Below are 17,111 nucleotides of genomic sequence, written 5' to 3'. Positions count from 1 at the left end.
GGCACGGAGCTGAGCCTGGCATGCGGGCACAGGTAAATGAGTACCCCGTGGACTCCCCGAAAGCTTTGGGGGGAAGGAAGTGGGGGAAGGGGCGGCCCCTGAGTGCCTGCGGTTGGGAGGACAGACAGCGATGTCCCACCTGACCGAGGGGCTGGACCCACCCAACCTGGGCAGCAGGGGTAGGGGCTGGCAGGTGCGCGTGGCTCTGGGCTGGCCAACTGGAGCCCCACCCGCGTCCCCAGAACCCACAGGCCGGCTGAGGCTCCCCTCGCCAGCAGCCCCCGCCTGCGGAGATGACCGGCCAAGAGCCACCAGCTGTCACCGCGCTACTATTCCTCCCCTCCTCCCAGCGCCGTGACCGTCAGCATGACTATTACTACTACTTCCGTTGTAAGGCAGCCCCTCGAAGCCTGGGGCGCCAAGACCCTCCTCCCAAGTGGGGCGTCCTCTGCGCACCCGGCCTCCGGGGTGGGGAGGCGGCCGAGCCTGGGCGCCCCCGGGCCGCGGCGGGAGGGAGCCCGGCCGCCCCCAGTTTCCCAGCCCCCCTCGGCCGTTCCACTGCGGCGGCGGCGCGGGGAACGCGGGGCGGCGCGCGGAGATGGTAGCGCCCGCTCCTCTGCCGCCACCCGCCTACCGCCGCCCGCCGCCGCCGTGCGCTCCGGCAGGATGGCGCGGGCCAAGCTGCCGCGCTCGCCGTCCGAGGGCAAGGCGGGCCCGGGGGGCGCCCCGGCCGGCGCCTCGGCCCCCGAGGAGCCGCACGGGCTCAGCCCGCTGCTGCCGGCCCGCGGCGGGGGCTCCGTAGGCAGCGACGTGGGCCAGAGGTAGGGGCGGGGGCGCGGGGCGCCGCCGGGAGGGGCTTTGCATCTCTGCGCTCGCATCCCGCACGGGCTCCGCTCGGCTGCACCTGCAGCGCTGCCTGCAGCCCCGGGAAGGGAGGGACGGCCGAGGTCTCCCTCGGGACCCCCAGCCAAGCGCCCCAACCGCTCTGTGTGTCTCCAGCCCGCCTCGGGGAGCCTGTGGGACCCCTGCTCCCTCCTGCTCTGAGAGGCTGAGCACAGAGGGCCTGCAGATGAGACCGGAGGGGATAAAGGCAGTGGGGACCTGGGCGCTGTGCCAGGTGGCTTGGTGACCACTGCCCGAGCCCTGTCCCACTGGAGGCCACACTCATGTTGGTTCCAGCAGCCACTTGGGGGGAGGCAGGGCCAGCATCTGTGTCCTGCTTCAGAGGTGAGCAGCGTGAGGCCCAGGGAGGCTGCATAGCAGATGGGAGCTGGGGTGTATCAGGGCTCAGGCTCCCTGGGGCTGGTGCCTGGAGCCAGTGGCAGCTGAGGTGCAGGAGGCTGGTTCCCCAGCCAGGCAGGGGCAGTGCCAACCCCTGTCCGGCCCCTCCTTGAGCACCGGCGTAGCACGACACCCTTATTTCACAGATGAGGACATTGAGGTTCAGTCTGCAGGGCTAATGCTTAGCCATCCCCTGCCCTGTGCCAGGAGCCCTTCTAGATGCTGCGGGGGAAACCGAGATGAATCAGACCCATTGGTGTGGGCACATGTCGTGGGCACGGAAACCTGTGCCTGGTAGAGGGAGGTGCAGGCTGGGCCGGGGCAAGGAGAGCGGGGCTTCCTGGGGCACTGGCCCTTTGGTGGGGAGCACGGGGAGATGGGCAGGGGCTTCCAGGCAGAGGGAACAGCCAGGGCCAAAGCCTGGGGTGGTAGGGGGAGGCACTGTGCCGTGTCAGGGTTGGGGCGAGGGGTTGGCAGAGACTCAGCCTGGCAGATGGCAGACCAAGGGTGCCTGGGGAGCCTCCCCCCCCTCCTGCTGGCCACATGCCCTCTGGGCCCCTCCCTACCCTCAAACCCCATTTCCTGCTCCTTGACACGCCCCTGGGGGCCGCTGCCCAGCAGTCATTCCCATTTGCCGGAGGAGACTGCTAAGGCTGGAGATTAAGTGCCTCTAACAGGCACGCCTGGTGGCCTCAAGCAGCTGATGGGCAGCCCCTGGGCAGGAGGGAGGCAAGTGCCGGCCAAGGCCCTGGAGACCAGATTCTTCTCTTCTCCATCCTCTTCCTGGAGGTAGTGGGGGGCAGTGGATCCAGAGGCAGGCTGGCCCCTGCAAATGATTGGCTCCCCACTGTCCCTGTTCGTGCAGGGACAGAGGCATGGCAGGTCCTGTCCAGGCTGTATCTGAACCCGCAATGCAGCATGGGAGGTGTGGTGGCAGGGACACCTCCTCCAAGGAGCCCCCCTCCCATACCCACCCCTGCCGCCCCCAGTCCTGTGCTGATGACCCTTCATGTGAGCAGCCTCACTCAGTCCCCCTGCAGCCCCTGAGGTGCAGGGTCCTCATCAGCCTCCTTCTGCAGAGTAAAGGGAGTGTCTGCAGCTGCATAGCTGGCCCAGCAGCACCAAGGGCTGGTGCCTGCAGCTTCCTCTCCCCAAGCGTTAGATGCACACTCTGGAGTTTGCTCTGGATGGGAGCAGTAGGGAGCCATGGCAGGTTTCAGAGCAGAGGAGAACTTGCAGGCTTTGTTCCTTAGGAACACGAGTCTGATAGAGATTCCAGTAAGACCAGAGCAGGCAGGTGGGTGCCCTCTGCTGGAGGGAGCCTGTGGCCGTAGCTCCTGCAGCTGCCTGCATCCTGCACGCACCTTCTGGAGCCAGCCGGGGGCAGGGCTCGCTGGGCCATGAGGCCTCGGCCCTGCCCAGGGCGCCCCCCCACCTGCCCCTGAAGCACTGCACCCCCATCTCCTGGACTCTGTGGGGGGATAGTTAGAAACGTGACCTGGGGGAGGGGGTGATGAGGACCATCGCTTGAGAGCTTTGGAGCTAAAGAGCCAGTGAGGGAGAGGCTGGCCATGTAATAAGCTCTCCCGGAGGGTCACGGCTGGGCTAGGGCCCCTTCATGCCCCCAGCAACCCTGGGGCTGAGCGGCCTTGCCCCCATGGGTGCTGCCGTGTAGCCTCACATCTGCTGGGGGGCCCCAGCACAGCCCCCCACCTCCTGCTGAGTCTTCAGGAGCCCAGCCTCAGGTCAGGGCCAGGGAAGGCAAAGCTGGCCTGCATGGACTGGGGCCCGAGTTCAGGGGCCCCACTGGTGGCAGGGGGGTTGCATTCAGCCCTGGATGTGTGCTGCCCCCTGGCCTTTGAGAGACGAGTCCTTGGGCCCCAACAGCTGTGTGTGGTAGGAGGGGCTCCAGGAGCCAGAATGGGGTGAGGGTGCTAAGGCCCAGAGCTGTCACCCAGGGGCCAGCAGGAGGGCAGGACAGGGCAGTGTGCTGGCTTTTGGGGACACCCCTGCAGAGCCCCAGGCTGGTGGGGACAGAACCACTGGAAGGTGTAGGCAGGAGGTTTCCAGGCACAGCTCAGGTCCCAGCTAGGTGCCAGGTATGCTGACCTGGAAGGAAGAGGGATGCAGAGGGCTGGGACAGCTGGGGCAGGTGAGGCTGGAGAGGAAGGGCCTGCTTACTCAGCAGCCCCCGCCCCCGTGGGTTTGGGTTGTGTCCCAAGCGAGGGGCTCACTGGTAGATTGCTGGAAGGGACATGGGGGTAGCCGGGAAGGCATGGCGGGGGCCCTGGTGAGAAGGAACGGGCTGCAGAAGGATCTAGGAGGTAGAATTCCGGGGGCAGAGTTGTGGGGAGTCATGGCAGGGAATGGGGAGTGCTCCGTGGACGGCTGAGTTTGGGGTACCTAGAGGCACGGCCACGGGGAGAAGTCCGGGAGGCAGAGCCCAGGCCGGGGAGTGGGGACCCTTGTGTGGGTGTGGCTTTGGATGGGGCCACACAGGCAAGGGGAGGAGCGGGAGACCAGAGGCCAGGATGAGCTCTGAGGTCCCACTGGAGGCCGCTCGCAGAGGTCAAGGGAACTCCAGGGCAGGAAGAGGGTCCCCGGGAGGGGGGGGAGGCTCAGGAGGACCTGGACGGAGGAGTGGGAGGCTGCCAGGAGGTGAGGCCTATAAGCTGGGCCAGGAGGCTCTCTTCGCCCTCCCCAGGGGTGGTTTCAGGGGCGGGGCTCACCAACCCTGGACCCTCACCTGGAGGGGACATCCAAGGAGGGGCTCGCTCAGAGCTGGGCTGACGGGAAGGTTTGGGGAGAGAGGGGGAGCTCCAGCCGCGGGGTCTTCGTGCAAAGGCCCACAGGTGGGCTGGGGCCTTGGGGCGCGGGGTGCAGTCAGGAGTGGGGCCTGGGCGGGGCCAGTGCAGGTGCTGCAGGGCCTGGGCGGGGGTTGAAATCACCCGGAGACCCGGGTGGCAGCTGCAGAGAGTGGCCGCTGGGGGGCGCCCGTACACCCAGGGCCCTGACTCAGGGCGGCCCCTCTGAGCCTGGCTGCCCACCAAGGACGGGAGCGGGCGGGGGGTGGGGGTGGGGGGCGGTGGTCAGGCCCCGCCTCTGCGTGCAGAGCCCTGGGGGCTTCTGTGGACTGCGGGGGCCGGGGAGGGCAGGGAAGCAAGGGCTGCAGGGAACACCGGCTTGGCCAGCCCAGGACCAACTGTGCACTTTGCTCTGGGGGCCCGAGCCCGCCCTCCCCGCGTGCTCTGAGCCCAACGCGTGGCCGCTTCGTCCATCTCCCCCTCGGGGCGGCTCCAGCGCGGCCCTGCTCTCCTGCTGTTCTCCCCAGGACCCTCGGGCCTCCCCCGCCCCCGCCCCTCCTCCCCTGCAGATCTGCACCTTCATGTGCCCGCCCCCTCCAGGAACACGGCCACTCTCCCTCTCCAGTCCCCGTCCTCTCCTGCCGGCGCCCCTCACCCGCTCTCAGCAAGTTTCTGGTCCGCTGTGACGCTGTGACCGGCTCTGGCCCTGCCAGGTTCCTGCCACCCTGGGTGCAGCTGTCGCCTGACTCAGCAATGGGGGCAGCGCCCAGGCCAAAGGGAACCTGAGCTGGATAAACACGCAGAATCTGCCAGAACCTCCCAGCAACCCCAGGCCCAGTTAAGCCCAGGTATCCCCTGCTCTCTGAAGCGCCCAGCCCCACACCACGCCCACCCAAGACCTCACCCGTCCGGGGAACTAGGAGCTGTAGGCCGGGGGTCCCACCCAGGGGGCCCTGCACAGGCAGGCAGGCAGGCAGGCTGCTCCCCACTCCCCGCCTGTGGCCTTTGGAAGGCAGTGGTCCTCTCTGAACCTTGGTTTCCCCTTCTGGAAGATGTTTGCTTTAAGGATTGAAAGAGAGGCCCCGTGAAGCCCTCTGCGGAGAAGCAGGCCCCAGGTGGGTGCGTCACCAGCAAAGAGCAGACCCTCTGTGCCCCCCTCCCTACCCTGCCCCGACACAGGCCTCTTCCTCCCCGTGTCCCTCCCAGGTCGGCACAGGCCACGCCCACCTTGGTGTCATCTGGCTGTGGCCAGTCTGGGAGAGCCCTAGGCCAGGCGGCCCAAAGGGCAGCAGGTGTGTGTTGCTGGCCCAGTAGAGGGGTTGCCCCTGGGGGTCCCTGAAAGCACCGGCCTGTCTTGTCACCAGGAAGCCGAGGGGCAGGGCAGGGGGTGCCGTGGCCTGTAGAGGGCGGGGGAGCCCAGGAGAGGTCGTCCAGCCAGTGGCCCTGTGTGGGGCCCGCCTCTTGCTGCCATCAGCTTCCTGGGTGTCAAGGGGGGGCTCACAGTGCTGCCTCCTGGACACTGGGGTCACGCAGGGCCTGGGGCAGGCTTAGTGCTGGACAGGGCGGTGAGCACTCGCCAGACCTGCTGTCCTGCCGCTCGCTTGGCCACAGGCGGGTGCCCATCCTGCGTGCGGTCTCCCAGGTCTGGCGGTCACGCCATCCCGCCTGGGTCGGGGCAGGGCGCGTGTGCCGGCACTGCTGCGTGCACCGGGCTGCTGCTTGGGCGCCGAGGGCGCCAGGCCCCGTCGGGAGTGTGCGCACGGGCGCACCCCTGCTTCCCTTGGACCCTGCCCGGGTCCTCCCTGTGTGTCCCTGCCCACGCCTGGTCCAGGAGTCCAGGCCCTCTGTCTGTCCATCCGTCCACGTTGATGTGTCCACTCCATTCCGTCCCCAGGCTTCACGTGGAAGATTTCAGCCTGGACTCCTCTCTGTCTCAGTAAGTGCTTGGCTCACAGGTGGCCTCCCAGCCCCTGGCAGGCCCAGGGGGAGGGCGCCTCGGGCCGTGCCAGCCCAGGGGGGAGGGTCCGCTTCGGCCGCACCATCTGCCCTGCAGCCGGGTGAGAGCGGGGACACAGCCGGTGCTGCTGGGCCTTGGGTGGGGCTTCCTGGGGAGGAGCCTGGGAGTAGGAAATGGGGGTGTCCAGAGGCGAATACCCCACAGGTGGTGACCACAGCCCTCGGGAGGGAACAGGGACCCCTGCCGTGGTGCCTACGTGGGGACAGGCGTACAGGTGACCACTGGTGACCATTCGGACCCCCAGGCGCCTGGCTCGGCTGCCCCACCGTGAGCCCTGCCAGGCTTTTCCTGGCTTCAGCTAGGATTTAGGTCAAGCAGAGGGTGCTTTGAGGTCGGGGTACCCAAGTGCCCTCAGCAGCCCCATCGGGGGCATTCCTGGGAAAGAGCCCCCCACCTGCTCATACGCACGGCGTCCAGTGTGGCCACCGACTGGGGCCTGGTGTTTAGTCTCGTTAATTAACACCGTTGGCATTGGCCACCACCGCACGCTCGGGGTTTCTCCGCGCCGCCCCCTGCAGCCTGAGGCTTTGCGCTGTTACGCCGCAGGCAGGAGCCTGGGAGCTGCCCTGGGCCTCAGTCCCCCAGCGGTGGCGCGGTGGGTGACAGGAGGGGGAAGGCACCTCCGCCACCGTAGGGCTCTCCCAGCCCCACCAGGAGCGGGTCTGAGACCGTGGGAGGATGGGGACGGTTGCAGCCGCCTGAGGGGCCGAGGCTGGGGCCCTGCTGCCCCAGGATTGCATTGTCACGGGCAGAGCAAATGTCCCTGGGCCCTCGGAGGCCCAAGGAGGCTCACCGGGGCCCCTGGCCGAGCCAAGGCGCCAGTACAAGGACGCTCTCGGACTGGGGAGGCCCAGGACGGCGCCGTCTGTTGGTTTGAGAGGTCACCCGGAGCCCTTGCTTTCCTCGGTGTGCCAGGCACCGGGAGGGCTGACTGGCAGAGGGGAGGCGCATGGCCGTGGGCTGACGTGGGACGGCGGGTGGCCTGTGCCCCGGCCTGTACCGTTGGAGGAGCTGCAGGAGAGCCTGTGCCCCCGATGCCCCCACAGGCGAGGCTGCAGCTGGGGCAGAGCAGCCCGTCCGCCTGAGGGCCCCACCTCCAAACCCAGACCAGCCCGGCTCCTTGCCCGCCCACCCTGGGACCTACCACTGCCCGGGGAGCAGGGCGGGCCAGGTGTCTCTCCTTGTCCAGGCCCCTGGGCGGGTCACAGGCTCTGCCCATTCTTAGAATAGCCGGCCTCGGGGTTGGCAGTTGGGCCCGGGCCCTGCTCTTCCATCTTGCCCGGGGCTCCGTGGCCTCCTGCGTGGAGCTCCCGGGCACCTGCTGGAGAGCCACCGGCACACAGCAGCAGACCGGGAAGAAGGCCGCCAGACCTCGGCCCCATGTGAGTGCAAGGCTGTCACAGCCGGGCGGGTGGGCCTCCCCACAGCCGTGTGCCTGGTGTCTCGCCACCCTCCCCCCGGGACCGGCCGCCTGGCCCTGCGTTTGCCGCTTCCCGGCACAGGCCATCTGTGCCAGAGCCGCCTGCCAGGAATCCCTGGAAGGCCACTCCCCCAGGCTGCCCGTCAGCCTGCCGGTCATCAGGGAGAGCTATAGCCCCCTTCTTCTACCTGCCCTCGCCTGGCAGGTCCGGTCCTGGTGTGGGGTGGGTGGAGTTCAAGCTGCTCTGCTGGCACGAGGGGGCCTCCTCTGGTCCACCCCAGCGTGGGCAAGACCCTGCACACCGGCAGCGGGCCTGGGCCCACTCGAACGCAAGCCGAGTGGGGATGGGGCAGAGCCGCCTGCTGGGACCTGACTCCTACGCCCCTGAAGCTCGGGAGACCCAGGCCCCATCGGGAGTCCAGAGACCTGTCTCCTCTGACCACTGGGTGACCTGAGCCAGCGTCCAGCCTGGGTGGGCCTCAGTTTCCATGTGTGTAGAGACGGGCTGGCGGGACCCCTCCAAGAGGCCCTGTGGCCGGGCTCGGGGAGATGGCTCTCAAGCTGCCCGGCCTGGATGCCTGTCCTTGCCAGCCTGAGAGCTGCTCACTCCATGAAGGACGGAAGGGAGCAGGGCTCAGGACTGTCCTGGGACAGGGTGTGGGTTTTGCCTGTCCAGTCCTTGGGGCTCGCGGCCTAGCCCCAGGGGGTACCCCAGGGACTGTCTGAGGCCGGGGCTCTCAGAAGCCTCGGGGCCCCGTGACCGGGGCTGCCCAGGGCTGTAGACCTTCCTGCGCCCCGGGCATCCTGCCGAAGGAGCGGGTGGATGGATGTGAGCGGGTGCAGACGAAGTGCACCCCTCGCCGGCCCTCGCCCAGGGCTCTCGAGCTGTGTTTGCTGGGCCGTCGCTCTGTGAGCTCTCGGCCGGCTCCTGGCTCCTGGGCCCCCACCCAGCCCTCCCCCGCTCCCCAGAGCAGCTTCCTGTGGGCCTGGTCACCGGCTCCACCATGGGGCCACCACAGGGCCTCAAGCCACAGCTGGTGGCCGGCAGCCACGTGCCACCAGCAGCCATACACGTGGGTTTATGGCACGGGGCCGTCTCTTCTGGGTGATGGGAGTGATAGGTGCAGGCCAAAGTCGGACACAGAGCAAGTCCAGCCCCGATCGCTGGCACCGCCGAGCTGGTGGGTGCCAGGGCCCGAGCCACGGGCGTGGGCCGTCTCTCACTTCATCCTCTCTCTGAAAACCAACACTTACCTGGACTTTACGAGGGAGGACCTGAGGCCCAGAGAGGACCGTGTTAACTTTTGCACGGTCGCGGCAGCCCTGCCAGGCTCCCTCAGGATGCCCGTGGCAGGCGGCTCCTGTCACCGCCCGGGCCCCAGGTGAGGCAGCCGAGGCTCAGGCAGGCGGGGCCACAGGCAGGGGAGGGGCGGGGCTCTGCCAGGCCAGGCGGTCCGTGACCCCGGCGTGGCCGCATCCCCCAGGAACTTGCGGAGCCAAGAGCACATCCTGCCGCTGCATTACACCCGTTGCACCCGCACTTCAGAGTAAATGGAAAGCTTGTAACTTACTTTCTGTGGTGGGAGAAGCGGGCAGCCACAGCTCGTGAAAAATTAAAAGTGGAGGCGGCTCCGTGGATTTCCCCGGCACCCAGGCTCGACCTCCCGGGGCCGAGTCTCCACCGGGCTCCGCCGCCCCCCACCCCTTTCTCTCTTCCTGCGTGGAGAGTGCCCGGGGCCAGGGGGGGCCTGTCCAGATGGCAGGGGGCTGACGGGTTCCACGTCTGAGGCATGACCAGTCCCGGTTGGCAGTCCTGACCCCTGGGCCTGGGCGGGGACTTCCGGGGGCAGCAGGCAGCAGCCGTGAGAGGCATGCGGGCCGGGGGGCGCGGTGCACGGGGGGCAGGTCCCCGGGAGGCTGAGGAGGAAGGAGGGAGACTCGGCCACCAGCCACGCGCACCAGCCACGTGGGCCGAGCTGGGCCTTGCTGGCCAGATGAGAGCCAGGAGGGGGTACCCGAGTGGAGACCCCTCCTTGAGGCTTTGCTGTGTGGGGCAGGACGGTGGGGGAGTGGTCCCTCGGGACACGTGGGCACCGCCGAGGGGCGTTTGCCCCCTGACCTGGCCCAGGCCCAGCCCGGCTTGTCTGAGCCCCTCCTTCAGAGAGAAGGCGTTTGACCAACTCCCCAAAGGGACCCTCGGGGATTCCCGCGACCCGGCTCCGGGCAGCACCTGCAGAGGAGGCTGGGGTTCAGGTCCAGTGGGGTGTGCTGGGGTACAGTGTACAGTGGATGCATTGGGGTACAGTAGGGTATACTGGGGTGTAGTGTACAGTGGGGTACACAGAGATATACTGGAGTACAGTGGGTGTACCGGGGTACAGCGTACACTGAGATGTGCTGGGGTGCAGTGTACGCCAGGTGCAGTGGGGTACAGTGGTGTGCACAGGGACATGCTGGGACACGACGAGTGTGCTGGGCTGCTGTGTACAGTGGGCGTGCTGGGGTGCAGTGGGGTACGCAGAGATGTGCTGTGTACAGCGGGCGTGCTAGGATGCAGTGGGGTACGCAGAGATGTGCTGTGTACAGCGGGCGTGCTAGGATGCAGTGGGGTACGCAGAGATGTGCTGTGTACAGCGGGCGTGCTAGGGTGCAGTGGGGTACGCAGAGATGTGCTGTGTACAGCGGGCGTGCTAGGGTGCAGTGGGGTACGCAGAGATGTGCTGTGTACAGTGGGCGTGCTGGGATGCAGTGGGGTACGCAGAGATGTGCTGTGTACAGTGGGCGTGCTAGGATGCAGTGGGGTACGCAGAGATGTGCTGGAGTACAGTGGGCGTGCTAGGATGCAGTGGGGTACGCAGAGATGTGCTGTGTACAGTGGGCGTGCTAGGGTGCAGTGGGGTACGCAGAGATGTGCTGTGTACAGTGGGCGTGCTAGGGTGCAGTGGGGTACGCAGAGATGTGCTGTGTACAGTGGGCGTGCTGGGGTGCAGTGGGGTACGCAGAGATGTGCTGTGTACAGTGGGCGTGCTGGGGTGCAGTGGGGTACGCAGAGATGTGCTGTGTACAGTGGGCGTGCTAGGGTGCAGTGGGGTACGCAGAGATGTGCTGGAGTACAGTGGGCGTGCTGGGGTGCAGTGGGGTACGCAGAGATGTGCTGTGTACAGTGGGCGTGCTGGGGTGCAGTGGGGTACACAGAGATGTGCTGGAGTACAGTGGGCGTGCTGGGGTGCAGTGGGGTACGCAGAGATGTGCTGTGTACAGTGGGCGTGCTAGGGTGCAGTGGGGTACGCAGAGATGTGCTGTGTACAGCGGGCGTGCTAGGGTGCAGTGGGGTACGCAGAGATGTGCTGTGTACAGCGGGCGTGCTAGGGTGCAGTGGGGTACGCAGAGATGTGCTGTGTACAGCGGGCGTGCTGGGGTGCAGTGGGGTACGCAGAGATGTGCTGGAGTACAGCGGGCGTGCTGGGGTGCAGTGGGGTACGCAGAGATGTGCTGTGTACAGCGGGCGTGCTGGGGTGCAGTGGGGTACGCAGAGATGTGCTGTGTACAGCGGGCGTGCTGGGGTGCAGTGGGGTACGCAGAGATGTGCTGTGTACAGCGGGCGTGCTGGGGCGCAGTGGGGCACGCAGAGGTGTGCTGTGTACAGCGGGCGTGCTGGGGCGCAGTGGGGTACGCAGAGGTGTGCTGTGTACAGCGGGCGTGCTGGGGCGCAGTGGGGTACGCAGAGGTGTGCTGTGTACAGCGGGCGTGCTGGGGCGCAGTGGGGTACGCAGAGGTGTGCTGTGTACAGCGGGCGTGCTGGGGCGCAGTGGGGTACGCAGAGGTGTGCTGTGTACAGCGGGCGTGCTGGGGCGCAGTGGGGTACGCAGAGGTGTGCTGTGTACAGCGGGCTTGCTGGGGCGCAGTGGGGTACGCAGAGGTGTGCTGTGTACAGCGGGCGTGCTGGGGCGCAGTGGGGTACGCAGAGATGTGCTGTGTACAGCGGGCGTGCTGGGGCGCAGTGGGGTACGCAGAGATGTGCTGTGTACAGCGGGCGTGCTGGGGCGCAGTGGGGTACGCAGAGATGTGCTGTGTACAGCGGGCGTGCTGGGGCGCAGTGGGGTACGCAGAGATGTGCTGTGTACAGCGGGCGTGCTGGGGCGCAGTGGGGTACGCAGAGATGTGCTGTGTACAGTGGGCGTGCTGGGGCGCAGTGGGGTACGCAGAGATGTGCTGGAGTACAGTGGGCGTGCTGGGGCGCAGTGGGGTACGCAGAGATGTGCTGGAGTACAGTGGGCGTGCTGGGGTGCAGTGGGGTACGCAGAGATGTGCTGTGTACAGCGGGCGTGCTGGGGTGCAGTGGGTTACGCAGAGATGTGCTGTGTACAGCGGGCGTGCTGGGGTGCAGTGGGGTACGCAGAGGTGTGCTGTGTACAGCGGGCGTGCTGGGGTGCAGTGGGGTACGCAGAGGTGTGCTGTGAACAGCGGGCGTGCTGGGGTGCAGTGGGGTACGCAGAGATGTGCTGTGTACAGCGGGCGTGCTAGGGTGCAGTGGGGTACGCAGAGAGGTGCTGTGTACAGCGGGCGTGCTGGGGTGCAGTGGGGTACGCAGAGAGGTGCTGTGTACAGCGGGCGTGCTGGGGTGCAGTGGGGTACGCAGAGATGTGCTGTGTACAGCGGGCGTGCTGGGGTGCAGTGGGGTACGCAGAGATGTGCTGTGTACAGCGGGCGTGCTGGGGTGCAGTGGGGTACGCAGAGATGTGCTGTGTACAGCGGGCGTGCTAGGGTGCAGTGGGGTACGCAGAGATGTGCTGTGTACAGCGGGCGTGCTAGGGTGCAGTGGGGTACGCAGAGATGTGCTGTGTACAGCGGGCGTGCTAGGGTGCAGTGGGGTACGCAGAGATGTGCTGTGTACAGTGGGCGTGCTGGGGTGCAGTGGGGTACGCAGAGGTGTGCTGTGTACAGTGGGCGTGCTGGGGTGCAGTGGGGTACGCAGAGATGTGCTGGAGTACAGTGGGCGTGCTAGGGTGCAGTGGGGTACGCAGAGATGTGCTGTGTACAGTGGGCGTGCTAGGGTGCAGTGGGGTACGCAGAGATGTGCTGTGTACAGTGGGCGTGCTAGGGTGCAGTGGGGTACGCAGAGATGTGCTGTGTATAGTGGGCGTGCTAGGGTGCAGTGGGGTGCGCAGAGATGTGCTGTGTACAGTGGGCGTGCTAGGGTGCAGTGGGGTACGCAGAGATGTGCTGGAGTACAGTGGGCGTGCTAGGGTGCAGTGGGGTACGCAGAGATGTGCTGTGTATAGTGGGCGTGCTAGAGTGCAGTGGGGTACGCAGAGATGTGCTGTGTACAGTGGGCGTGCTAGGGTGCAGTGGGGTACGCAGAGATGTGCTGGAGTACAGTGGGCGTGCTAGGGTGCAGTGGGGTACGCAGAGATGTGCTGTGTACAGTGGGCGTGCTAGGGTGCAGTGGGGTACGCAGAGATGTGCTGGAGTACAGTGGGCGTGCTGGGGTGCAGTGGGGTACGCAGAGATGTGCTGTGTACAGTGGGCGTGCTAGGATGCAGTGGGGTACGCAGTGATGTGCTGGAGTACAGTGGGCGTGCTAGGGTGCAGTGGGGTACGCAGAGATGTGCTGTGTACAGTGGGCGTGCTAGGGTGCAGTGGGGTGCGCAGAGATGTGCTGTGTACAGTGGGCGTGCTAGGGTGCAGTGGGGTACGCAGAGATGTGCTGGAGTACAGTGGGCGTGCTAGGGTGCCATAGAGCGTGCTGGGGTGCAGTGGGTATATTGGGGTGCTGTGTGCAGTGGGGTGCAGTGGGTACAGTGTGCAGCGGGGTGTCCTGGGGTGCAGTGGGGTGCACTGACCACTGGGTCTGGGCTTGGACCCCGCCGGTCTGCAGGAGGCCTGTTCTGCTGACCCGGCTGACCGCCCTGCACCAGGACCTGAGAGTGGGGAAGGGCCCACACCACCAGCTCCTCCCCCTGGGCTCTTCTTGAGCCCTGTGACCAGTGGGGGCCACTGTGGTCAGGCCAGGGCCCCCGACCTGGCGAAGGTCAGGGAGGTGCTGGAGCTCTGCCCAAGGCGCCTCCCACGGGCCCATCGCCAGGGCAGGTCCAGACGGCTGCTGCCAACACATCAAGTCTGTGTCACACACTATGCCTAGAATAGGCTTGGGGAGTGATGAATATTTTAAACGCTTTTTGGAGATGTTGGGGCAGCCAGCTGCAGGCAGAGCAGTGCCATTAAACTTTCAAGGTGACAGCGGCATGAATTTCTGCATCGATAGGAGCTGGAGCCTGGTCAGAGAGGGAGGCGTTCACAGCCCTCCACCCTGGTGGACGACGACAGGGAGGTAGGGGTGGGGAGCAGGGACCTGGGCCAGCATGCACCTCACCTCTGCCTGTGGACCACTGTCCTGCATCCCATCTGCTCAACCGCCACCTCCTACATGCAGCCCTCCAAGATTCCTCTGGGTGGCACTACTCTGCCTTCAGGGTGCTCAGTCCCTCTGCCTCCTGTGTCACGGTCTTCACACAGAGTGTGGCTGAGCAGCTGCCTCACTTGGACAGTCTTATCGCACCCACGCAACATCCCTGAGGGTGGCGGGGCCGCCTCCACCTGACATCTGGGTGAGGTGAGGCACAGGGCATGGCATTTGGACCAGGCCTTTCCGGTCAAAAGCCCCGCCCCAAATCCCGGGCTCCTGGTGCCTCTGTCTGGTCAGGGGGTGAGGACTGGCCACAGTGATGCCCACGGGCTGCTTGTGGGGTCCTAAGACCCACCTGCCAATGGGGCAGATGCAGCCTGGAATGGAGGCTGTGTGGGAGATGCCAGGTGCCAACCCAGAGCAAGGCAGCCCAGCCCCGGGGCCCCCACCCCGCAAGGGAAGCGGTGCTAGACCATTCCCGCCGCAGGAACCTGGCTACAGGGTCATTGTCGTCCTGCCTGCTGTCAACACTGGAGTTTCCATTATGGTGGAACATTAAGCCCTCGCCTGGCCAGCATGCCGGCCACAGCGGGCTTGCGGCCGAGGCGGGGGCAGCGGCCCATGGCCTCCGGGTCCCACGTTACCCTAGTGACCAGATGGTCCATCCCCACCCCGCCTCCTCATTGGACAGGAAACTCCTGCCAGTCCGTGTGGTCTGTTCCCAGGATGCTGGGAGCCCGGGCAGGGGTCAGGGCATCTGGGGATCGTCCAGGGAATGGCCTCGGCAGGAGGGGGCCCACTGCCGGCCTGTCTGCCTTGACCATCCCGCGGGCTGCAGCGAGTCTCCAGGCACAACCACCAGGGGCCTCCAGACAAAGCAGCGGACCATTGGCTTCTGGAACATCGTATACTAATGATATGGCGTGTTTTGAGCCAAGGGCCACACAGGCCACATGTAATCCTGGTGGCTGCCGTGACAGCCCAGACTGGGGGCCTGTGGGCATACACCTCTGCGGGGCCTGGAGGGCCCTGGGCACTGAGAAGGCGGCAGCCGGTGGGCAGGTCCGCTGGGGGCACATGGGGATGTGGCACCCAGGACCTTCTGCCCGAGGTGGCAGCGCTGACCCTGGCTCTGGCAGCAGGGAGGGGCCCGCCGTGTGGGGGGCTTTGGGCTGGAGCCCCCGCTGGCCCCGGGCCCACTCCTTCCTGCCCGCCCCCCAGGGTCCAGGTGGAGTTCTACGTCAACGAGAACACCTTCAAGGAGAGGCTTAAGCTGTTCTTCATCAAAAACCAAAGATCCAGTGAGTGGGGCCTTCAGGGTGGGGGGCAGGGGCGGCGGGAGTGCCCCTCACCTCTGACCCGCACCGCGTTCCACCCTGTGGGGACCCGCCACCCCTGGCAGCCGGGTGGCACCGCCTCAGCCCCTTCACCCCAAGGGGCTCCCTGGCCCCTCCGTGTGGCCCCACCCTCCCGCCGTGGGTACCCTCCACCTGCATCCCAGCAGGAGCTTGGCCCCCTGGGATGCAAGATGGGGTGCGGAGGTGCCCGTGGGTCCTGGTCCGTCAGTCTGTCGGTTGCTCCCCCCATCCCCCCGCCACTGGTGCCGGCAGCTCGGGGAGCCCTCTGTACCACGTGCGTGAGGCGGGACAGGGTGAAGCCTGTCAGAGGCCGGCCCAGCAGAGCCACCCTGTCAGTGCTGGCGGGGCAGCCGGTGCGGAGGCCCAGGTGCAGAGGGAGGAGTGCGGGCTGGGACCCCGGCCGGTCCGGGAGCCCTGACCAGCGTCCCGCCCCCCACAGGCCTGAGGATCCGGCTGTTCAACTTCTCCCTGAAGCTGCTGACCTGCCTGCTGTACATTGTCCGCGTCCTGCTGGACGACCCGGCCCTGGGGATCGGATGGTGGGTGACCCGCGGGCCTGGGGCTGGGCCTTCTTGTGGGCCCTCTGCCGTTACAGAGGCCCATGGGGTCTGCACAGGGGTCCGTGCCCGGCGCCCTGTGCCCAGGAGAGTCCTTCCTTCCCCCATGGGACCCCACCCAGCATCCCTCCGCAACAGAGCCGTGGCCAGGACGCCACCCCCAGGCTCCTGCTGACCAGCCGGCTGAGCATGGGCAGAAGGGTGTCCTTGTCGTGGACGACGGCTGCATTTGCAGCCGCCCCCGGACCTGGACAGAGCTCTCCCTGGGGGTCTGGGATGCCCCCTCCCTGCTCGCCCAGGGGTGCGCGGGGGGGGGGGTCTCAGCGAGGGGCTCTGGCTCCCTCAGCCCCTGCTGGGCAGGCAGGGGTGCCAGGCCTCGGTGGGGGGAGGATGTGAGCCTCGTGGTGCAGGGAGGATGTGTGCCTTTTTCTTGGGGCTCCACCCGGTTCCCCTTGCCCCTCCCGGCCCACCTCCCCCTCTGCTCCGGGAGCCTCTCTGGACTCCCTCATACCCGGATGTGGGATTCTGGAAGGTTCTGGAACGGTCCTCTGTCTCCTGCTTCCCTCTTTTGCTCTTTCTGGGGGGTTTCCCCAGCTTTCTCTCCAGCCTTCTAGTTGAGATTTTCACTTGTGCTCTTGTGTTTTCTGATATCTGAGAACGCTTCATCTCCAAGTGCCGCTCCCCCTGCAGGCGCCCTGCCACCAGCACCTCGGGTTTGTCTGAAACGCTTTCCGTTCTTACAGTTCCCCCTCTGCTCAGTCTCTGCTCCCCCGAGCTCGCGTTGAAGGGACTTCCTCAAGCGTCTGGCCACTCACACTGAGGTTGGGCTCTCGGAGGCCGAGGGCCCTGCGGTCAGGGTGTGTGGCCGGTTGGTCACCACCATCCCCTGGGTCTGCCCGGCTCCTCAGAGCAGATCCTTCCCCTCCTCCCTGCAGGGTAAGGCCTGGCCCCTGGGCTCCTGCCGGCTGAGCTGGGAAGGAGGCCGGGGTCAAAGTTCGCAGTGCAGGCTTGTAGTTACCTCCCCGCCACGTGCAGCGGGGCGGGTTCCCCAGGCCAGACCCTCACCCACTCCTGAGAACGGACCTCCTGTCTTCATCGGGGGTGCGGGAGGACAGATCCCACCGTGGTGGTTTGAGAAGGAAACCGGGGTTCTGACTCTCAAAGCACTTTCCTGGGTTCATCCCACCTTCTCCCACTCCCAGAGGCGTCTGGGACATCTGGCTTTACATCCCCACAGGGACCGGATCTGTTGTATTCATTGCACAGCG

General features: G+C 66.5%; 1 protein-coding gene across 1 annotated transcript in view; it reads left to right on the top strand.

Moving 5' to 3' along the window:
- The first annotated feature begins 366 nt into the window (after positions 1-366).
- Positions 367-17,111, top strand: part of KCNT1 (potassium sodium-activated channel subfamily T member 1) — a 44,258-nt gene continuing 27,513 nt past the window's right edge. Inside the window, 5 exon segments of the mRNA XM_061199624.1 lie at positions 367-429; positions 431-629; positions 632-821; positions 15,150-15,229; positions 15,726-15,825. Of these exon segments, the coding sequence (XP_061055607.1) occupies positions 367-429; positions 431-629; positions 632-821; positions 15,150-15,229; positions 15,726-15,825 (632 nt within the window).

Source organism: Eubalaena glacialis, chromosome 9 (genome assembly GCF_028564815.1).
Source record: "Eubalaena glacialis isolate mEubGla1 chromosome 9, mEubGla1.1.hap2.+ XY, whole genome shotgun sequence".
Taxonomy (NCBI): domain Eukaryota; kingdom Metazoa; phylum Chordata; class Mammalia; order Artiodactyla; family Balaenidae; genus Eubalaena; species Eubalaena glacialis.
This window is presented reverse-complemented; position numbering and strand designations above follow the sequence as displayed.